General features: G+C 37.1%; 1 protein-coding gene across 1 annotated transcript in view; it reads right to left on the bottom strand.

Moving 5' to 3' along the window:
- The window catches only part of LOC127811318 (flowering time control protein FCA), a 35,655-nt gene that overhangs the window by 9,111 nt on the left and 2,011 nt on the right, over positions 1 to 24,533 (bottom strand). Inside the window, exons 3-16 of the mRNA XM_052351062.1 lie at positions 20,389 to 20,467; positions 16,208 to 16,290; positions 16,072 to 16,123; positions 15,097 to 15,164; positions 14,835 to 14,901; positions 14,311 to 14,390; positions 14,119 to 14,183; positions 12,532 to 12,591; positions 12,229 to 12,391; positions 10,255 to 10,323; positions 9,589 to 10,167; positions 3,568 to 3,771; positions 3,261 to 3,455; positions 3,141 to 3,179 (exon numbers count right to left, since the gene is read on the bottom strand). Coding sequence (XP_052207022.1) covers positions 3,141 to 3,179; positions 3,261 to 3,455; positions 3,568 to 3,771; positions 9,589 to 10,167; positions 10,255 to 10,323; positions 12,229 to 12,391; positions 12,532 to 12,591; positions 14,119 to 14,183; positions 14,311 to 14,390; positions 14,835 to 14,901; positions 15,097 to 15,164; positions 16,072 to 16,123; positions 16,208 to 16,290; positions 20,389 to 20,467 — 1,803 coding nt within the window. The remainder of the gene's footprint in view (positions 1 to 3,140; positions 3,180 to 3,260; positions 3,456 to 3,567; positions 3,772 to 9,588; positions 10,168 to 10,254; positions 10,324 to 12,228; positions 12,392 to 12,531; positions 12,592 to 14,118; positions 14,184 to 14,310; positions 14,391 to 14,834; positions 14,902 to 15,096; positions 15,165 to 16,071; positions 16,124 to 16,207; positions 16,291 to 20,388; positions 20,468 to 24,533) is intronic.

The following is a 24,533-nucleotide window of genomic DNA, read 5'->3' as shown; positions in this document are numbered from 1 at the left end:
ACTGAAAAAGAGGCCAGTCAAACATAGCAACTACAGACAAGAGTAAACAAACAAAGGAGATCTTAGCAACGAGATAGAAAGTGTCCCCATACTCAAGGTAAAAAGTTGAGTATACCCTTTAGCAACAAAGTGGGCCTTGAGGCAATTAACCTAGCCATTTGGACCAACCTTGACAGTATAAACCCAATGACAACCAACAATGGACTTGCCCGAAGGGAGAGGTGCCAAGTCCCCAAGTCCCATTGGGATGAGAAAAAGCTTTTGTAACAATTTTAGGGATATAGACAAAGGGCAACAAAGATACAAAAGCAATGCATCCAAGGGGCAAATAGTGATAACTTACAAAATTTGAAATAGGATGTTCAGTAGTACAACAACAAGTACCTTTACAAAAAGCTACACACAAATCAAGATCACAAGGCAAGGGAGACGAACCAGAGGGAGAAAGCTCAACTGGCACGAAGGATGAATCATGAAGTTGCTCCATTGGTATGTCTTCTTCTAGCTTAGCCGGTGGGTCCACATGAGTGCAATACTAATAGCTCCCAAGATCAGGGTGATTGGAGCAATAAGATGGAAGTGGAAGAGTAGAAGATGGAAGATCAAGAATGGGTACATGTAGAGGTAAATTAGTTGACATCGACAAACAACTCAAAACAATGGGGGAAAATAAGAGGATTACTCAAAAAAAGTGACATAAGCAAAGACAATTTTGAGCTAACTCGGGAGAATAGCATCAATACCCCTTCTAAAGATGAGAATAACCAAGAAAAACACATTTGAGGGACCAAGTGAACAGCTTATCCTGACCAAGATCAAGCTGATGGACAAAGCATGTACATCCAAGTATACAAGGGGGAAAGGAGTACGACAGCCGGAGGAAGAATAGAATAAGGGACTTGTGTCATTGTGGATAGATGAAGGCATCCGATTAACCAAATAACATGCTGTTAAAACAGCATCATCCTAATATTGGAGGGGGACATGCATCTAAAGAAGTAGAGTGCGGGGAGTTTCGATTAAATGAGGATTCTTCCTTTCAGCAACCCCACGTTGTTGAAGGGTGCTAGGACAAGAGGTTTGATGAAAAATCCTTTGGATACCATGTAAGATTGAAAACGTGCAAACAAGTACTCGAGAACATTATCACTACGAAGAACACAAATTGGCACATCTAAGTGAGTGTGAATTTCAACACAAAAGGTGGTGAAGATGGAAAATAATTCTGAACAATTTTTCATTAGATATACACAGGTTGCTCGTGGAAAATCATCAATAAAGGTGATAAAATAACAAAACCCTTGTTTTGAAGGAACATAACCAAGACCAACAAATAGGAATGAACAATTAAAAAGGGATAACTAGAACACTTATTTACTCAACTTGGGAATGAATTATGACTATGTTTCCCAAGTTGGCATGACTCACACTCTTAAGGCAGGAACATTGGACAAACTAGGAACCATCTCCTTTAGACTAGACAAAGATGGGTGCCCTAATCAACAATGTACACAGCTGTTAAGTAGCAGTAGTGCAAGCCATAAATGGAGCAAACAAAGAGAGATAGTATAATCCCCGAGATTCATGCCCTATTGTCAATCCCCCTGATCCTTCGATTCTAAATGAAGACAAAATCAGACAAAAAGGATATGGAACAATTTATATCACAGGTGAGTTCATTGATAGAAAGTAAGTTAAAGGGATACTGTGGTAAATGTACAGCAGATGACAAGGGCAAAGCAGACAAGGTATAGCAATACTGATACCCTCGACTGATGCTTGAGAACCATCAGCCAGTGTAACAATAGGGAAAGACCTCGAACTTTGGAAATGAGAAAATAGAGAACTATTACTAGACATGTGGTTAGTAGCACTATAGTCAAAAATCCATGGACTAAAAGAAGTGGACTGTGTAAAAAAAGTAGCGGGGTTACCAATGTGAGCAAAAGATGCTATAGATGAAGGGTCATGTTGTGTTGCTTGAAACAAAAGGAACTGAGCATACCCTTCCTTTGATATAGTTACAAAAGGTGATCTACTAGGAGTTCTATTAGTTGCTCAAGGATGACCATGTCCACCACCACTACCTATAGGATTATGAGACATCTCAGCTCTCCACCAGCTCTTACCATCCAGTTTACAAACTGCATCAAGTGCATCTCTATTGTCATCAAAATCAATGAAAGCATACCTTGTTGGCCTTCTTGAAACCCAATAAAACTCCAAACACACGAAATTCATTGTCAAGATCTCACTTAGTGATGCATGGATCTAGGTTTCCAATGTAGACACAAACACATTTTCTAGTGTTTCTGAAACTCCAGACCAGGACAGCAATACCACAACTGAACAACAGCACTGAGAAACTAAGAACACAGATCTGAACGGGAAGGGTTTGGTTCTGATGAAAAGAACACAGAACAAGGCAGATATGGCCTTGTTGATGCTGGATCCGGCAGATCTAGGGCTGTCAAGAGTCAGATATAACTGGTTGGATCAAAGATGGACTAGAGAACAGATGCAAAAGGTGATTGCAAACACGATCTGGGTTGCATTGTGCCACACCAGAGTTGTCTCTGAATCTGGAGAGGTCACGAGGACAGGTCAAAAGGAGGACAAGTCACTCTGGCAGGACAGGTCGCAAGAAGTGCCATGAGAAGGACAAGTCGTGATCAGCAACGGTGACTGAAGGCGTTGTAGTAAGTGACAGGGACTGAAGGTGGCAGAGATAAGGCCAGTGACTGATGGCAGCAGCAGCTGCTTCTAAAAGCTAGGGGAGTTTCTCTCTCACTGCCTTCTTCGTTTTTTTATTATTTTTTATTTTATTTTACAATGGCTCTGATACCATGTAAAATAAAATAGTGTATCTCAATGTATTTCACAAATGAGTAGGTACAAGGTATTATATACATGCATCCTATACTAATATAAGGGAACAATATACACTCAGATATACACAAAATATGCAATTCATTAATATGTAGATTATAATCAAATCATAATCCTCTTAACAGAACAAAGTTATAACTAGAGATATTCAGGGGCATCCATATCACAAACAATAGCACCAACATTATCATCCGTACTAACTAATTAATCTCAGTAAAAAAATACTAAATCCAAAAGCAACCAATCAATACCTGCATATTTTGGTGACTTGTAACTCCCGAAGCCTGATACTGCAATATCATAAAATCCAATAAGCTCTGAGGAGACAAAAAGTTAAAAACTTTCCAGGAGAAGGGACATGAAGTACTAACCGACATCGGCATAGAACTTTGCTGCAATTGTTGCGGGTAGCGGAGCTGTGCTTGAAATTGAGCATGTTGTGTCTGTGAAACTTGCTGCGTAGACACACTTTGAGGGTGCATCTGGGTTTGAGGCTGCTGAACTGATGGTTTTTGCTGTTGCTGCTTCTGTTGTTCAACCAACGTCAACTCCTCTGGCTTCTCCCACTACATGTTCATGCCATCAAGCACTTGTTAATTGTATTAGAGATAGAATAAATATCCACAAACAGAGAAGGAAATGAAATGGGAAAAAATAAGAAGACTATAAGTTCCTTACCGTGCTTTGACCAGTTGAACTATTATAGTAATACTTGTGTCCATCAGGAGAGGTGTGTTCTGTCCAACTACACTTTGCAGGAGCTACTACTGCCTGGGTGGTTGGAAGAACTGGAGCAGAAGATGAGACGGGTGGCACATCTGCCACTGAAGCAACTGAAGTAGTGCTGGCACCTGTCTGTGGTATCATACCAGTCCAAGGAGCCTGCAGCAAAAAGCATTAGTCTTAGCATGTACCTTTAAAGTTTCTAGAGGTTGCAGAGGAAAAAGGAGGAAAATTCTATGCAAGAATGAAAACAATATAATGTGTAAAAATCAAAAAGATGATAAATTTTGAAAGAGACAACCAAATGCCCAATGTTTTGAAGCTCAGACCAGGGTATTGAACCAAAAATATGAGAGGATCAAGGATCAATGCTCAGACCGGGGTTGAACCAGGATTTATTTTATTAACAAATAAACACATGATCATTAGAAATCACAAAAAACTATAAAAGATTTAACAATAAGTAACAGTCTAATGCAATTAGGCAAAGTCCATAGAGCAATATTAACACAAATGTAGAATGAAAATAAAATAAAACTGAAAATCAAATATTTAAATTACAAATCAACAATTACAAAAAAGTGTCCACGATCAATAATATCCAAATTACAAATCATTATAAATGTTTTCATTGCGCTGTCCTTTATTTGATAGGGATTTAACCATCAAAACAACAGATGGTATTCAAAAAGTCACACATCAACTCCTATATCTCCCAAATAGTTGTCTTCTCTACAACAACATATCCAGCCTTTATCCCACTATGTGGGGTCGGCTACATGAATTCTAGACTTCCATGTATTTCTGTCTTTTGTCATATCCTCATTTACATCCATATATTTCATATCAAATTTTAATGTCTCTCCCAAAGTCTTCTTGGGTCTACCTCTACCTCTTTTTGTGACTAATTGTTCCATTTCATCAACTCTCCTCACAGGAGCATCTCTTAGTCTCCTTCTCACATGACCAAACCATCTTAGTCTAGTCTCTCTCATCTTCTCCTCGATTGGCACTATTCCGACCTTATTACGAATAACTTCATTTCTAATTTTATCCTTTCTTGTATGTCCGCACATCCATCTTAACATCCTCATCTCCGCTACACTCGTCTTTTGCTCATGCTGGTATTTGACTGCCCAACATTCTGAGTCATACAGCAAGACTGGTATTATAGCTGTCCTATAAAATTTTCCTTTCAATTTTAATGGGATTTTACCATCACATAACACCCCCGATGCATTTCTCCATTTTAGCCAACCTGCCTTAATTCTATGTGCGACATCCTCGTGGATTTCTCCATCTTTTTGAATCACTGATCCCAAATATCGAAAATGGTCTTTTCTTTGTAAGATTTGGTCTTCTAATTTTATTATAACATCATCCACTCTTGCATTTTTACTAAATTTGCATTCCATATATTCTGTTTTCTTTCTACTTAATTTAAATCCCTTAGATTCTAAATTGTTTCTCCACAACTCAAGCTTAGTGTTCACTCCTTTTGTTTCATCCACCAACACTATGTCGTCTGCAAATAGCATACACCATGGCACATCTGTCTGAATATCTTTAGTGAGTTCATCCATTACTAGGGCAAATAAGTATGGGCTTAGTGCAGAACCTTGATGCAGTCCTATTGTAGTTGTAAATGGTTCAGTATCCCCCCTGCATGTTCTGACCCTAGTCTCTACACCATGATACATGTCCTTAAGGGCTTGTATATAGGCTATTTTGACTCCTCCTTCTCTAAAACCCTCCATAATACTTCTCTAGGGACCCTATCATAGGCTTTTTCAAGATCTATAAACACCATATGTAGGTCCTTCTGATGATCTCGATACGACGCCTCAGTAAATATATAGCTTCCATTGTTGACCTACCAGGCATGAAACCAAACTGATTTTCTGACACCTTTGTTTCCTTTCTGAGCCTCTGCTCTATTACTCTCTCCCAGAGTTTCATGGTATGACTCATTAACTTAATTCCTCTATAATTTTCACAATTTTGAGCATCTCCTTTGTTCTTATATATAGGAGCCAAAGTACTCTTCCTCCACTCATCTGGCATCTTTTTTTGATTTAAGGATGGCGTTAAATAGTTGCGTTAGCCAGGAGATGCCCTCTTCTCCCATGATTTCCATGCTTCTATTGGTATATTATCTGGTCCCACTGCCTTATGATTTTTCATCTTTTTTAAAACTTGCCTTATTTCATTTGAACTTATGCGTCGATAGAATGTGTAGCTCACATTCCCTTCGGAGTTACTAAGATGTCCCAACCTTTGTTTCCTTTTTTGATAGAATGTGTTTCATGGTTGTCTTCTCTAACATTTAAAAATAAAATAAAACATTTGGCTAGTTAAACCCAACTCATTCAATGGTTAATTGGCCAGTTTCTTGCTGCCGACTGGACTGGTCCATCGCCCAGTTCTTAATTCTTCCGGTTGAACCAGCCAGTCTGGTACAATTCTCTCAACACTGCAAATGCCTATGCCATATAATTATAGTTCAAGGTGGTTTCAATTGTTAACATTTAACAGCATTCTCTGGTTTTTGTTTTTAAAGAAAATCTGTATACGAAAAGGGCAAGAAAAGAGGGGGTGCCAACCCCTACACTCAATAAATATATCAATAAACCTTGCCCTACATGTCTAAGTTAATATTCAGTTTTTTTAAGAAAAAAAGAAAAGCCATCAACAAAAGAAGCTAAAGGGAAAGTCTAACAAACCCAAGCCAACACCACATACAGAGAGAGAAATGGGAAATATTCACTCAAAACAGTTGATAGGATTCCACCTCTTGGTCCTCTTCAAGCACTTTATTCCTTGCACACCAGGCGCAAATAAAGTAGTCATATCTCATGTTCTCACGTGTCTAACTCAAAGGCAGCCCTATATCACTGATACAAATAACTCTCTAACCCAAGTGTCAAGGACTCCAGTCCAAAACTTGAAAAGACTAAAGTCAAGGCTCTTGGTATAAGATGATTAAGATCAACACACGCCCTTCCACTCATGCAACACCACTTAAACCGGGGAAAAAAAAAAAATCCTTCATTCCTTAAACTGTCCATGGTAGCAATTTCTTCAGTTCCTAGTTGTCACTGCCAAGAAAAGAGCAACTTTAACCGGAGCCTTAGTGTATCATAATCCTTTCAATGAGAATGCCAAACCACCTTCCCTCCAAGAAACTCACAAAGTGATTTTAACTGAAAATAGTATATTCTAAGTGTTACTCGAAGCCGTATCATTCCCAATCAATGAACTTCATTGCAGTGATAGCACTGTGAGAAGCCCCAAATACTGAATCCAGCTCCCAATCGTGAAACACCACTCAAAAACATAGGACCATCACATTAAGATGAGATGCAACTGATCTCCCATTACAGCCCCTTTGTCAATAGCCTCACCAAATAGGTTTCAAATGACTACATTCAGGGTCTTACAATAACACCAAAACTCTAGCCAAAAGTACAGTCGGTCTTCCTACCTGCTTTCACAAACTAACCTTAGAGAACCCCTTTTAATTAGAACTCCAAGCCTCACTAGTGGCCAAATTAACTCCAAGTGTACCAGATTTTCCAACTATAAGCTGCCTCAAACACAATCATTCATCAATTAAATATGACATGGTATGCGAACCACCTCCCATACTCCGACATGATTGCCAGACATCCTCCCACCCCCACACACATGCATGTGGAAATTAAATACAGAAGATGGAAGTAGGGCTAGAAATGAGTCGAGTCGAGCCAAGTTGAGGTTCAGCTCGGCTTGGCTCATTTAAAATTGGTTTAGCTCATGGCTCAGCTCAAGTTCAAATGAACCAAATTTTCTAGCTCAAGCTCAACTTGAACCAAGCTCACGAACCGCTCACCTAAAATTGTCAGGCTCAAATAGCATCCAAATGAGTCAATGAACCAACTCGAGCCAAGCAGCTCATGAGCTTGGTTCATTAACACTACTCATTTAACTCAATTCAACCTAGATACCAAAAAAAAAAAAAGAAAAATCAAAGAAATCTTACTTCAACACACTAAAAATTAATCACTTGGAAAAAAAAAATGCATAGATCAAATATGAAATATGCAATGATTTTGAATTAATAAATTTATCATAATTAATTATATATTATGTACAAATTAAATTTACTATAGGATATTCATTAGAAAAAAATGAAATTACTCATCACAAATAAAGTAATTTTATAATAATTAAAATTTTAAGCTTGAAAATTCTTTTCATGTATTTTAGTATTAAGATATAATATAATATAATATAACAATAGTATTAATGTATACATATAATTTGTATTTTATATATATTACATGTAATTCAATCGAGCTGGCTCATGAATTGAGCTCAACTCATTTATTAAATGAGCCATATTATTTAGCTCATGTTCACAACTCATTTTGTTCATGAACTCAACTTATCGAGCTAGTTAACAAGTCAAATCACGATTTATTGCGAGCCAACTCAGATCATTTCTATGCCTAAAAGGCCAAAACTTCAAAGATAATATCTTTTAACTAGGCAAGCATATTGAAGATGAACATAACTTATTTTTGTTTCAATGCATATGTATGGCGAACAATTATATGTCAACTAGTAAAACTCAAGCAAATAAATCAAGATGAATCTATATGTGGAAAATCCTTGAGCAGAACCCCATCCCCATATGGCACACTTAGTCTAGCCAAACCAAGCCCTCTAATAAGATTAAGTACAATTACAAGATGCAACATACGAATGATCCCAATCCAAATCCTCAAACAAACTACCAGTTTCATCACCAACTGAATTGAAGATCTTTAGTCATCAAAGATTGATCAATCATATCAAAACCCACAATATCACTTAACAAACATCCAAAAATCCACCAAGATAATCTCAACCGTATGATGTTCAGCAGGTACCAAGTACAATCAAAGAGAAATTTGAATACATCAGGACTGTATTAGAGTATCTCAATCATGTAGTCTGACCTGTAGGCAAACTTTATACTCGAGTGCATGCTAATAGGCACACTTCCAAAAGTGGCACAAATTGTGAAGTCATACAAAAATCAATCTTGCCAAGGCAATATTTCTAAGCAGTCCCAAGGGGTACCTGGCAAACTATTTCTTACCAATCTTGCTCAAGTGAGCTCCAGATGCATAGACTAGAATTAGATCTTGTTACACATGCCTCACCATGCTTGAACCAGACACCAAAGCTCTTTCAATGAGATATACTGAGTGCAATTTCCATAATGATGCACGCTTCAATCAAACCAGGACTGACCTACCTAGCATTAAGGGGAGCAAACTGGAAAATTCACGTGGCACCAAAGCTTAACCTCTCATCATGACTCAGCGAGCTGAGATGAGCGCTAATTGAAGGAAGGATTGGCAATGTTATTCTGATGTGATTATCTACAGTTTAAATACCATGTCTTCCTACATTGCCTTGAATTGACTTCATCCAGAAGCACTCATATTAACTCAGCCAAAACCACATTGTCCATGTAATTTGCCAACATACTAAAACCTTAACCGCAGGAAATGTGTCATCAACTACTCAAGTAAGTTCCTATGTCAACAGCTGACAACTTCAGACATTAAATAACTAGGCAAAGGCTGTAACAATATAATTAACAAGACAATAACAGCTCAAGAGAGATATAGAAATCAGATCACCGAGATCAACAAATAATACATAAACTTCTGCCAAGCTAAACTTAAACGGTTTAAAAGGAACACCCAACCTAGAATCCTAAATATTCCTGAGAACTACAACAACAGCAACTTATGCTCCCTTACCAACAACTGAAACCACATAGCTTATTAAAGTGGAGTAGATTATTATCAACAGGGAGTATTGAGTAGATAGCACCCCCACACCATAGTACAGAGCTCTTTAAAAAAAAAAAAAAAAAACATGCACATAAGAGGTGAAAGAAATAAGCTAAAAGTTTATTAACCTCTAAACATAAAATACCTGCTGTTTAGCAGCCTGAGAACTTTGCTGTGAAATTGGATTTTGATTAGAAGGTTGCATCAGCTGAAACTGGTGCTGAAGCTGAGAGAATGCCTGCTGAGATGATTGAAAGCTAGCCTGCAGTGTCTGTTTCTGCTGGGACAGCATCTGAGCAAACTGAGAAGGTGATTGCTGGTGTGGCTGAAGCAGTTGCTGCTGAACATTAGTGGGTAGCTGTTGTTGATTTGCTATGGCAGAAAGGTGATGCGGTTGTATATTAATATTCATAGGTGCTTGTTGCACAGATGCATTCTGCTGGACCGGAGGCTGAGAAGCAGTTAACTGTCCACTCAAACCAAGCAACTGTTGAGTTGGCAATGCCTGATTGAAGGGGGTTTGACCTGCTGACTGAGGAATTTGTAGTTGACCAAGTTGCTGGACTGATGCAAGGGAAGTCAGTGACTGTGAGTAAGATGATGGAATATGTTGGGGTAACTGCAGGGAAGATGGTAAGTCTTGAGCTGACTGAAGTGGCTTCTGTAGGGGTGACAGTTGCTGCTGCCCAACTAAGGGGACTTGTGGCAAAGACTGGTTAAAACCCTGAAAATTGAGAGACAAATAGATTCTGATTTATCCATAAGGACCAGCTAAATACATGAAGGTAACAACACATCAACCTGTGTATACCTGCTGCAATGAAGATGATGAAACAGCAAGTCCAGGTAGCAACCCATCTGCAGCCCCCGGAGGACCACCCTGTAATTCCCAACAATATGACACCAAAGGTCCTTATATTCAGGTAAAAGAGTAATTAATAAAGCATGTAAAAATACACAATCTTTTCTAAGAACTCCAAATAGAAAATGCCACACATGGAACATTTATATAAACTGACTGAAACAATAAACATAAACCTACCTACCGAGCAAAAATCCAACACTTGGATGTCAAGAAGATTTGTTAAAAGCAAGAATACAGTAAATTAACATGTAATACTAAGTTAACTTCTAATGTTTTCTTCAACAGCTACCCAGAAACTGTATGGCATGGTATTATTCCTACTGGTTTTAAAAACTTTATTTCATTCTGACAAATATCTTTGAGCAGACATGACATAATAACTAACAATGGAAAAAGGCACAGGTTTTCAGTGAAATTTGGTAAGGGAAATTAATGTTTAGGAGTTCATCCTGTCCAGAAAATATGTAACTCAACTGAATCAAGCCCTTTCTTGAATCTCAACTATTCAGGATCCACCTGCATGGGACCCCAAGAGCCAAATATTTTTCAAAAAAGCATGGTAGTGATTACAAGCATAGTCAGGTTAATCATAGTCAGGTCAGGTCGCCTTCACATAAAACTCAAGATGCACTTTTTCATTTTAACCGTCCAACCTTTTTTTTTTTTTGGTAACCATCCTATCCAAGAATATTCGGGATTACTTGATTTTCAAATCTCACCATAACATCCATGCTTATATTTTACTTAACTTACATTTATACATTTAATTTTTCAATCTGTGCAACTTAAAATCTTTAGATTTTAAAGTGTTCCTCCATATCTCAAGCTGAACATTCACAACTTTTGTCTCATCCACCAGGATAATGTCATCTAGAAATAGCACACCAAGGCACCTCTATCTAGCTGTCTTTAATGAATTCATCCATTAATAGGGCAAAGATATAAGGGCTTAATGCGGATCCTTAATTTAACTCAATCATAATTGTTATCTCCGTCACATATTCACAGCAGACAGTTACTTGGTTCCTCCCTACTCCCAAGGAACCACAATCTGCATCATTGTTATTTTGCGGCCCTGGAGCATGAGAAATACAATCCAGATCACCAAGAATGGGGATGTCAAGCAGTATATGAAGACAACTAAAACAATTTAAAACTAAAGAAGAAACTTGAAATTAGAAAAAATTTCAAAGAACTTACAGAAAAGAAACCCTCACCAAAATACAAGAGAACTCAAAACAGAACAAAACAAAACAGACTATAATAGCAGATTATCATCAATCCAACCAATTTTGACTCAAATATAACTAAAATGTAAATGAACTGAAATAATAAACCAATTAAGCCTACCACCCATGCCACAAAATTAGCATATTAACATGCCTCAAACCTTTTCCTATACCACATTATTGATAACTATATCCCAGCACATATTTATGTTCCATGATGCATATCTTTAACAACCTTATATAAGCAATTCATCATCCTTTCTTTTTTAAGACCCTCAATAAGACTTCTCTAGGGACTTTCTCATAAGCTTTTTTCTAAATCTACAGACATCATATGTTAATCTTTCCATTTAGTTCTAGATATTTCCATCAGATGTCTCGGTGAATAAGTAGTTTCCATGTTGGCCCCAAGGTTTCATACCGTGGCTCATTAATTTGATTCTTTTATAATACAATTGTGAAGATCTCCTTGATTCTTACGAAGTGTCCTTTCTCCATCATTAGGCATCCTTAATAAGTTAAGGATCACTCTGAATAATGTCATTAACTACACAATACCTTCTTCCCCAATGCTTTTCCAAGCTTCTTAGCATACTAAACTAATGGAAACTTTTCCTTGAAAAGAACAAAATGGATAAAAAAAAAAACTACCAAATAAACATAGATTGAATATAAATCAAGCATTCCATACCAAAGTTGAATTCATGGTCGCATCTGCAGATCGAGGAAGTATCTGATTACCAAAACCTTGTATGCCAGCATTTGGAAAGGACCCTAGATTCTGAGGACTCGTTGTTTGCCAAGCATTAGATGGTGCACGACCAGGCATGGGGTCACCAAGGTTTGGGATTGATCTATAAAAGAAACATTAGACAAGGTCCATATGGAAAAACAATAAAGAAAAGAGAGAAAAATTTAGAAGCAAGCAAGACAGGGAAAAGAGGAAAATAATAATAGAGCAGTGAACTTCAATTTGAATTATGAAATGATTTACCTAACTCCTGGGGCTGGAAACCGGGGACCAAAACCTGGGCCTCCAAATGAAGGACCACCCCTGCAGATGGAAAAATAAATTAAGCCAATACTACAAACTAAAAAGAGGTGAAAATGAGTAATGTCAATAGAGCAACGCAGGGGCAAGATGTCAATAGCAATTGTAAAAAAGAATAGGATAACTATAAAGCAGGAGATGACAAAAAACATTTTAAACCTCTATCCTTGCCTCTGTGTGTGTGTCATTCTATAAAGCTCATATTGTAAATGAGAATTTAATCTTTTGGAATTCCTTCAATAGCCTTTCAATAATCATTAAACCTCTACAACTTTAGAAATATATATATAAGGTAGGACATGGAAAAAAAAAATTAAACCTCTACTTTATATATATGCATATATATAAATGTCTTTCTGTTAGGCCCATATTTGTAAAAGAACATTTAATCTTTTGGAATTCCTGCAACCCTGCAAGAGACTTATAATAAGCATCGGAAGGTTTATCAAACAAATAATTTCAAACATTCTGCCACAGAAACAAGACAAAAAACACCACTCCGTTTTAAGAAGTTACAACTATTCAGAAAAAAGTTGGAACTTGTCAAAATCCAAGGTTCCAATGATAGAATTCTAAAAGAAGGGACCTAAAGAATATAGGGTTGCTGAATTGCAGAAAACAAGGTATGTTTTTTAGAAAAAATTTCACTAAAAAGAGGAATTGAACATGTGTTCAAATGAGAAAAAATTTCAAATAGAAAAACAAAACAACTAAATTTTCAAGTTTTCCAAACTTATGCAGACTGTTATACAACATCTTTGAGATGTTTTCCACTATTTCCTTCACAAAAATATAGTGAGTTCTCATGGTTACCAAAGAAAACATGAGCTTCTAGCCCAACAAAAATCAGTACTCGTTGTATTTATATTATTATCAATATAAATAGTAAAAATATGAAATTTAAAATTTATTGATGATAATATTATAATATAGAAAAATCAACAATACAAACAAACAGAAAAATTCGTTAATAATAAATAACTTATTACATCATAGTATTAGGGTAATAAACAGTAAAACTGATTACAATAACTAGTAAAAATATCAATAAAAATATAATAATTAATAAAATATATATCATTCATTATTATCAGTAATATTATCATATTAGTAATATTACATATATTGTATTGATAATATTATCAACATAATTAATTAATAATAAAATAATATTACAGAATTATTATCAATAAAAGTATAATGTTAACAATATCCTAAATATTGTACCAATATCCCTAATTTAAAATTAATTATTAATATTTTAATATTATTATTAATAAGATATTGCATTATATAACAATTGAAAACATTTATATAACTATTTCAAACTTTTTTTTTGAGTTTTCAAGATAAGAAAATACTTGGCCATATTTAAAAAAGTGAGCATTTTTCAAATTTTTTGTAGTAATAAAAAAAATTCCAAGCCAAAGTTGAATATAAGAAATTCTTAATGTTGACTGTACTCTACTACTTCTGATGAAGAGTAGGCTAAATGGACAGAACCATTCAAGGATGAAGCAGAAGGACAACCTTGACTCTCCAGCTCTAGGCCTCTTTGGATCAGCAAACCGAACAGTTAATGGTTGATCACACCCCTATGATGAAAATAGAAGATGAAAAGATAGCCTTTGCACAAGAAACAGAACATAACACCATTTAAACAAATGAAAAAACCTTATTTTCCTTATCAAAACATAAAATAAATAAACAAAATAAGCTTACTTTCATTGTATATATTCCATTAAGAGTGTTGATAGCAGCCATCGCCATTTCTCGGTGAGAAAATTTAACAAATCCACACCCTACAAAAGAGTTGGAAATTTAGATCAGAATTATAAAAATGACAAATTTGAGCACAATATATGCATCTCAACGAGTAGATGGAAAAACTTGGATCAGCACATGAAAGATTCACAAAATCTAGCCAAACCTTCTATGCAGAAAACTTTTTGACGTAACTTCCCAACAAAAAATTAAAAAAACTTTTTTAAGTAACAAAAGTTAAATTAGAATGCTTGATTATATGTGAAACAAAAGTTAAACCAGAATGCATGATTATCTGTGAAATAGATAATTTCAATTCCAATGTACAATATGACACAAAATGTGTCTTATTTAGTTGTGACTTCAGTTTGTCCTTTTGTGAGAATCAGGGCATGCATGTTACTTTGGTTCCCTCGATTCAAATCATAGTATGGTCACAATAATGAAAATGGGGGGTAGAGGGGGCAAGCAACAGGACAAACCACGACTCTGCTTCATTTCGTCACGCATGAGATAAACATCTTCAACTTGACCATAAGGTGAAAAGATCTGATTAAGCAAAGAATCAGTTCTCAGTATTCAATCTAGTTGGTTTAAGCAAAAATATTGCAATTAAATAAATAATTGCACATGCAGTACCTGATAAAATATAGGAAAAATAAAATGAATTATTTCCTGTTTAGGTCCACTAGGGAGGATAGAGAACTACCAAGGCAGAAAAAAGGCAAGAAGAATAAAACATACCTCCTCAACTTCCTTTTCTTTAGCCTGTTTATTCAGTGAGCCAACAAACAACTTGTGCTCAACTGCCCCTAAAATGTAAGAAAAAAGTCAGAATGGAAGAATCACATATGCAGAAAATAAAAAGACATCATAGGACACAAAGAAAACATAGTTCACAGGCAATTGGAAAATCAAACTCAAATCACTCAGGTGTATTTTCCTATTTGATTGCTTAAATAAATACTTAAACCCATATTGGTTGCTTTCAGGAGAAGAAACTGATAAGCTCAATAACTAAAACTGCCATTCAAAAAGGCCCACGGCACTAATTGAGGATGCAAAAAGGGGGGTGAATCAGGCAGGCCCACACATATAACACCCAAGCTCAAACCAACACATTTAAAACCCAAACTTTTAACACTCACAATGTAATAATTGTGATGAACAGTAGTATGTAACAATTAAATAGATTAAAAACCTCCCAAAAATGTTTTAAAAGTGAGTCCTGAAGTAAATCAGCTCAGCTAGCTGTTTCAAACCATGTATTTTCTTGATTTAAAGAAGATAATGAAGAGAGAGAGAGAGAGAGAGAGGTAATTACATCATTCAGTAATGTAGAGGAATTAAAGAAAAAAAGAACACCAACAAGGAATAGCTAAACTAATGGTATGGTCCACATCTATTACCTTCTTGTTATACACATAAGTAAGTCAAGCAACTTAGTTTCAGTACAAACACCACTTCCATGAAATGTGAATAAATGGGACAATAATCATATCAAAGGCTCTTAATATATAGACACGAGGGCTCAAACAACAACCTGATTTGCTAATGGACGATCTATAAATTGAACTCCAAGAGACTGACAGACATCTCCAACTAATATGTATGCTCGACAAAATCTTAATTCTCAAGGGCTAAAAAAATTAGTCGACTTTGTGAAACACTAGAGAAAGTTTTAGTAGCAAAGAGGTGTAGAAATTTATGAACTATTACCAAGGCGTTCCCTTTCTCCATCTGCATATCTTACTTGGATAGGACCCACGCCCTGGAAAACACAAGAATGATCAAATACTATACAAAAGTTAGTCAACTCACAAGATTGCATAGGCCTAGCGGCGAAGGAACCTACCCCAGGTAAAGTGACCTGGTTGTGTAAAGCTCGAATTGCCCTATCGGCTTCTTCTGAAGTAGCATATTTTACAAAACAACATCCTGCAGAATAAGGAGTTTGTATCTTGATTTCATTACGTGACTTCTACCTTCTCTAGGAAATAAAGAGGTGGATAGATAAAGATGCAAATACCAGTTGATCATAACATAAGGAGACAAAATGATTAAATCAAAAAAAAAAAAAACTAATAAGACAAAAGAATAAATCCTCCAGGATCCAGCTCACACATGGATGCCAACCACCACGTCAAAAACCACAACCCGTGCCACATTCATATGTTTAAACCTTGCTCCATACATCCATGCCAATTTTTTGTCTTCTGAATACATGCTTATCTGAAGAGACCATTTTCCATTTGAAAATACCAGCTTTGTATTCGTATCATTTCAAATATATGTATCTATAAACAGCATAGTTCCACATGCCATATTTAAGCATATGTACAGAACATCAAAGATGGGCATCACATTGATACACACGCACTATCAACTCGAATTTGATAGTGTCAAACAAAAGTTTTCACCACAGGGCATCTCTAGATTTTTTAATCACAGAATTGTGAAACCATTGACTGATCCTGTGACATTGGCATTGATGATAGTGTCAGCCAAAAAGATCATCACCACATGGAATCTCAAGTTTTTTAATCAAAGAATTGTCAATCCATTAACTGAACCTGTGATGAAGGCATGTCCAAAGACCAAATTTCATGACAATCCAGATGCTGCTGGGAGGAATGTAACTTGCCAACTATCCCAGGCGATTATTAGCACAAAATATCATCTGATTGCTGAACCTCAAAAACATTCAAACCAATAAAAAGAAGCCCTTCATTTATTAATCTGAAATCATAATACTGCTTTTCAATGGACTTATAAAAATCCATATGGTCCAATAACAATGACCATACAATTCAAGAATACATCTAGCATATTTTATTTCCCAACACACACACACAAAACACGCATATAAGAAACCCTGAGTATGCCACATACAACTAACGAGATTTCTGGATTTTAACTTAAAATGTCCCAACCAAGGCTAGAATAAGCTGCAGAAGCCACCAAAAACAATGCTCCAAATCCCAAACCAAAAATAGGCTTTAACTTAAAAACATCACAGCCAAGGCCATAATAAGCTGCCCAAGCTGCCAAAAACAATGCTCCGAATTCCCAAAGCAAACACTCTTCTAGACAGGAGTTATCTCATATATGCTATAAGAATTTTTTAAAAAATAAAAATTAAGAAATCCAGAAGAGCAAGCTAACATGTAGATCATCTTCTTTACATCTGTCATTCTAGTTCTAGAAATACTGCCAATTTTGGAAAATTTTAACAATATTAACAAGCACATACAACCTGCTTGGAAAATAAAATGAAATAGAGTAGAGTACGAGAGCATATCAAACCCCATGCATTCACAAAAACATTCGTCTAAAAAGATCCAACAATTGGAAGATTGAACGCTTCTGAACTTCTTGCTTATCTAAATGCCATCTCTCTTATGCTCTGTCATTCAAAGCATAATGGACCCAACCGTATCACCAAGCATGGTGAAATACAACTTAAGTAACTCATTAGCTGCCCAGATAAATTCTAAGTTTTGTCATGGATTCATAAAAGGAATCAAAAGTTGGCCTGCATCAATGATTTATCGTTATAAGTACAGATAAATCTTCTTTGCTTCTGCACAGGGAAGCCCCTTTAATGATGATGGTGTAAGCTCTGTAATATTGTATTCATTGTGGAAAAAGGTGCTGGGCATTGACTTGTATCCAACCATCATATACTTGAGAAATTAACATGATAAGCCCTCATAACAAATGAAATGATACATGACCACCAAGCATGTATCATTGTAGTGATACATGGAAGCCCTAAGATAATTAGGATCTGGGAACAAAACAATACAAGAAGTTGGAAGACTTGAAGCAAGATTCATCTGGTACCAATAATTGCCAATTCACAATAACAAAACATAATGAACACACCAACCATCTCACAACATGAATTACAACAATGACAACCCATCAGATCAACCATGTAGGCTTATGAATGTGGATCTAACAACTTTATAACCAAGCTCAATGCCATCCTCACAAGACTATTTCTAGAATAAACAAAGCCAGAGGAAGAAATGTTGCAGCCCAGAACTTAATTGACCATTCCCTTTAAATTACTTTCTGAAACTTCTACAGAAACCAACCTTGCAGGTGGTTCTCATCATTGCAAAGCATTATTAGTTCTAAGGAACTTAAAAGGCTTGCTCAAACGATTGACCAAATAAAAATGCCATACATACATGATACATCAGAACACTACAGCTCAGCTTTCCCGCACAATAAGTGGAAGGAGATAAACTTGATCCAGTAACCACTAACCCCTGCCACATACACAATATTAATACATACTGCCACTGCACCATACAACATTTGCCATTATTCCACCAACATACAGCTCTCATCGACAAAACCTTAACCCATACATGAGAAATACATCATCAACAAAAGAATATGTCGATAAGTTGCCAAATCTTGAACACAGATTTCTGAGCAAATGAACAAAATTTTTGGGGTCTGGAAAATTGAAAACATCCAAGCCTTCAACTAATTTCACAGAACCATACATGGAAAATCCACTAACAAGAATAAACACCTAGGGAGGGCACACATCCATCAGAAACACTACTAAATGGTAAGTGGGATGCCCTCAACAACCCAAATTCTACTGTAAACAACACGATCAGTCATTTCAGACAAACTAGATGAGAAGTACAGCGAACGGACAGCACTGCAGTTCTGAAGGAAATTTTCATAACACCCAAATAGCCAACAACAACTACATAAACTTCTCATTGATCAACTTTAGCTGCAAAAGAACATAAATAGGCTGGATGATAACATCCTCTAACACATCACAGAGACAAAACACAACTAGAATATACAATAACTAGCAAAATCAGTGCCTTGTAAAATACTGTTAACAGTAAACCTCAGCATCCACAACCACATACAGACAATACAGACAGTTAACTCAACACAAAGCACAACAATCATTTGTTAATTCTTGCAAATGCACATAAGCTTCACATACCCATTCAACAGAGGATGAATATTACATCCACATAGAGGGTTTGAAAGAAGTGACAGTGATGTTAGCTTGAAATTCAGGTTACTTACTCAGAGATTGCAGATAGAAAGTGTGAAAAGGGATTAACATATCTACATGGCAAAACTGCTAAGGACGGTAAAGTTGGTCTGCATCTCACAATATTATTGTTAATGAATGTTCTAACCATGCTTGACCACCTTGCAGGAAGCCAAATCACATTCTCCAAGAGAAGTACTATAGGAATAATATAAGGGAATAACCATCCTAAGTCCACTTGCATGTTTTTTTCAAATGAACTCAGGCAACCATTTTAAGTCACCCACTTGCTTGGATTTCAAGAGTACTAGAAAACGTTATCTTGCCCTGCTAGCAGAGAGTCCATACATCATCCTTCCAAGGACAAAGAACCAGAAATCTAGCAACTAATTGACAAAGATTATAAACCAGCTGATCAACCATAGCAGATTGGCAAACCAAATGCACATGCCATCCCAATTTGTCAAAAGTAAAACTAGGATATGGATACGACAAGCCATTCAAAATTAATAATTCCCAAGTTATGTAAAATAAGAAGAAACACAGAAATTCTCCGCATAACAATGAAAATAGAACTACCCATTGGCAGTTATCCGAGTATTTGTGTGTCACTTTCTATACAAGGTCATATTCAACATATTTTGACATAAAGAAGCTACAGTTACGGTGACAGACACTCCCATGACAATTGACTTGCTGGGCAATGCCTCCACTGCTGCAGCCAGTAGTACAAGAGCAAGATCTATCTCTTCCAAGTTCCCAAGCGCAAAACTTAAACTGATTTTTAGGTTTTTTTCTTGTCTTCCTCTTGGTTGACAGGCGGAAGATTAAAGAAAGGTTGCTACAAAAACCAAGAAGCTCGAAAATTGTTGGGAAAACTAACTGAGATGTAACATAAGCTTACGGGTGCCCCCATCAGCCCCCTCAAAGGACCTGAAAAGAGATATGGTATAAATTACAATCAAACTGAATTCATTAGTGTTTGCACGTACCTTGCTGTTGCCCAGTTCTTTTATCTTTGATTAAAGCAACCTCTAGAACATTGCCATGTTCCTCAAACAAAGGGCGAATCTGGCATCACACAAACAACAAAATGAACCACAAATCAGATAATTATGACAAGTAAAATAGCATGACTCAGTTATTATAACAAACATATATATAAACACTCTACAGTTAAACCACATCATCATCATCTGCACCTTATCCTAACCAAGTTAGGGAAAAGGAAAATCAGTGCCACAGCATTCGTAGTGTCAATTGACTTCTAAAAGTCACATTAACAATACAAATCCATGCAAAAGAACAATTTGGCAAAATTTTAGACTGAATACCCCCCGGGGGCAACCCTCTACCTAGGGTTTAGGGTATAGAGAATGATAAGACGAAGTTCCAACCTCACCTTCATATGGAAAAGTTTCATGAAATGACGATGAATGAAGATAATTGATATGGTTGTGTTCCATCACATATTTGACAAACACAATTCAAGGGTTAAACCACAATCCAAATAAATTGATGGGATTGCAGAGGAAAGTAAATTGAGGGAGAGGAAAGTAGTTACATTTCTTTTTTACTTTTAAGAAATTGACAAGGTCATGGATTTGAGTTGTGGAAACAAACTCTTAGCAAAAAAAAAAGCAAGAGCAAGTTTATATACAAAAATGAAACCCCCCCCCCCCCCCAAACCCTCACAAAGTGTCACGACCCCAAGGAACCTCAAGGATATATTAGTAATACATGTCATGTATTTTCCTTATTAGTTACATTAGTTGCATTTTATGTTGTTGTTGTTAGCATCTTCACTTGTAAGCCTATAAATAGGCTTGAGTAGTTAGAGAAAGGAGCTTAATGAATGATTTGAATCTCAATTCCCTCTCTCAATACTCTCCCACAGCTTTTCTCTCTCTCTCCCTCAATTCTGTTTTGTTCTTCCTTTCCCTCCCTTTCCGCTCTTCCTTCCTCTTAATTCTTATCCAAATTCCTTCCTAAACCCTAGCTAAACCCTAGGGTCATGACATTTGGTATCAGAGCTCCCGTTCCTTGGCGACGACTTTCTTTGTTGCTTCTCGAAATTAGAAGGCGACTTTAATAGTTGAATTCAGAAACATAAGGCCATGGAATTGATCGAGCGGTGACTTGTGTGATTCCGTGTAGCAAAGGCGATTCCATGCAGCGAATTCCGAAGGTTGATTTCAGAATTGGAAGGTTGTCGCGATCGGAAACAAAGCCTTCAACGATTGAGATCACTGTTCAGAGGCAATTTTCGCAAGTGGCAATTTAAGTGATCTTGTCCAGAAGCAAATTCCACAAGCAGTATCAGCAGAGCTCAGCAAATCGTAGAAGCAAGATCCAAAGCTGACTCGAGATTTCCGAACGAATTGGATTTCAATTGTCAAAATTGATAGTGGTGAGTGTCGGCTCGGATTTGAAGGAGAAGTAGGCGGATTAGCTCGGCTAGGATTCTGGTGATTTTGTTCAGAATTGAGGATGAGCAAGCTAGGCGATTCAAGGAGCAGTGAATTTCGAAGAATTGAAGCAAAGCATTGAGCGAATCAAGAATTGAGGAGAATTCCTATCAGAGGTCGGTGATTGGGTAAGTGGACACAGGCTTGGGCGATTACCATCAGAATCCAAGCGATGTTGGAATCCGCAACGAATCTAATATAGAACAGGAGGATCGTGATCTGCATGCGGCCATAGGCTATTGCTCTCAGTGATGAAATCAAATCAGGTAAGGAGGAGTTACGCAGCGAAAGTTGCTTCAAAAGCAAGACGGTGGACGGTGATTGGGTGCCGACTCCGCTGGGCCTAGCCTTAAATCAATTTGATTCCAGCAAACTCGTTGCATGTGAGTGAGGCGAAAGGCAGGAGCGGTCGGGAACGGAATTTCAGATCTAAGTTGTTGCATGTGAAGGGCGAGTCAACGAAATTGAGAGCCGGCGGCTTGAATTCTGAACTCGAACTTAGGGGGAAGTTGATTGTTCGTTGGCTAGAACTCAGGCGGACATCTATTGAGACAAAATTCTCAAGCAAACTATAGAAGCCTGCCATTTCTTGAAAACTGATTGAAGCTGTTTAGGTCAGAGATTTTCAGAAGTAAGTGCGCAACAGAAGTTCGATTTCAGTGTTGCACCACGGAAGTAATTGCGAAGGGGAAGTGTGGGGTTCAAAAGTTGCATGGCAGGTTTTCGAAATGGCTTGGAACAAGTTGTCTAAAATCGTTCAGAGCTAGTAGATTGTTTGAAGTGGACTCGGCAATGGATTTGGAGGCTGTTGATCATTTTAAGAAGCTGAAATTTGGAAGGTGACAGTCCTTAGCTACTGCATCGTAACTAAGGCGGTGGTTTAGGGTGAGTTGGAAGCTGATAGTAGGCTGACTTGAAGGCCGAACAACCTGATCAGATTTCGAAAATTGATTTGGAAGCCATTCAACAGCAACTAAAAAGATGATTCAGATCTAGGCTACTGCTAAGGCAATGTCTGAAGCGGATTAAGGTTGCTGAATTGGAAGCAGCAATTACATTGGCTTGGGTTGCTGATTTTTAGTACCAGAATCAATTTCCGAAGAGATCCTTAGAAGCTGAGCAAAAGGTTGTTACAGCAGTGAATTTTCAAGGAATTGGGTGGAGGAGATGGCTGATGGACTATGTGCTGCAACAAGGGAAGGGGAGATCAGGTGGACTGACTTTGCTAAAGATCTGTGTGACCAATTTGGGAAGAAGAACATGATTGATGTGATTGAGGAGTTCAACAAGCTTAAGCAGGAAGGATCAGTGACTGAATATCAAAAGAGGTTTGAAGAATTAAGGGCATTGATATGGAGCTTTCAGCTAGCCTTGTCAGAACATTGCTTTGTATCAAGATTCATTAATGGTCTTGATGATGCTTTAAGGCTCAGTGTGAAAATGTTTTGCCCTACTACAGTGGAACAAGCTGCGAAGAAAGCGAGGCTGCAAGAATTGGCACTAGAAGCCATTTGTAGAAAGCATGGACTACCACCAAAAAGTTATCATAAGAGCAGCTCGCAAGTTTGTAAAGGACCATATGTAGCTAAAGGAGCTTTAACGGAAAAATCCGAGCTGGAACTACTTAACGACAGTTCTAAGGAAGCTGATACTAAAGTTGTTAAAGGAAAAAATGCAATCAATGAAGACTTAGACCAAAGGAAAAAGCAGAAGGCTGAGGACTTGCACAATACTACGGCTGCTGAGAACAACCATGTGGTTCGAAAGATGAGGGAAAAGGAGGCTGCTGCCACATGGTTTAGAAGTTTGAATATTGGAGAAGGGATAGTTGACATGGAGGTCCAGGAAGTCTCTATTGAAGATAAGGAAGGAGAAGAGGTTGCGAGAAGAAGGGAGAGGATATGACTACATCAACCTCAAAGTTTGAAGATTACAGTGAAAATTATGTTGAGGGGAACAGAACTCTTGCTGTTTTGTTTATTCCTCTTTCAGTTGGAGCGCTGCAACGCCGAATCAGATTTTGGCCTGCAACAAAGTTGGAATTCCTTTCTATGATTGAAAATGATATGGTTGCAGCTATAACGGATCAATTGGAACCATTCTCAATGGAAATTAGAATGAGGGGGGTGGCTGGACTTGTTGTTGCAGCAAGTCATAGTACTGATGTTTTGGAAGAAAAAGACACAAAAAGGCAAAAGAAAAGGAAGATACGAGATAAACACAAGAAAAGGCGAAGAAGAAACCAAACTGCTAAGGTTGGAATCGGCTGAGGAATGGGGTTAACAACTATCAATTCTTGGGGACAAGAATTGTTTGAAGGGGTGGGGATTGTCACAACCCGAAGGAACCTCAAGGATATATTAGTAATACATGTCATGTATTTTTCTTATTAGTTACATTAGTTGCATTTTATGTTGTTGTTGTTAGCATCTTCACTTGTAAGCCTATAAATAGGCTTGAGTAGTTAGAGAAAGGAGCTTAATGAATGATTTGAATCTCAATTCCCTCTCTCAATACTCTCCCACGGCTTTTCTCTCTCTCTCTCTCTCCCTCAATTCTGTTATGTTCTTCCTTTCCCTCCCTTTCTGCTCTTCCTTCCTCTTAATTCTTATCCAAATTCCTTCCTCGACCCTAGCTAAACCCTAAGGTCATGACACAAAGCAAGGAGC

This window comes from Diospyros lotus, chromosome 10 (genome assembly GCF_014633365.1).
Source record: "Diospyros lotus cultivar Yz01 chromosome 10, ASM1463336v1, whole genome shotgun sequence".
NCBI classification, from domain to species: domain Eukaryota; kingdom Viridiplantae; phylum Streptophyta; class Magnoliopsida; order Ericales; family Ebenaceae; genus Diospyros; species Diospyros lotus.
This window is presented reverse-complemented; position numbering and strand designations above follow the sequence as displayed.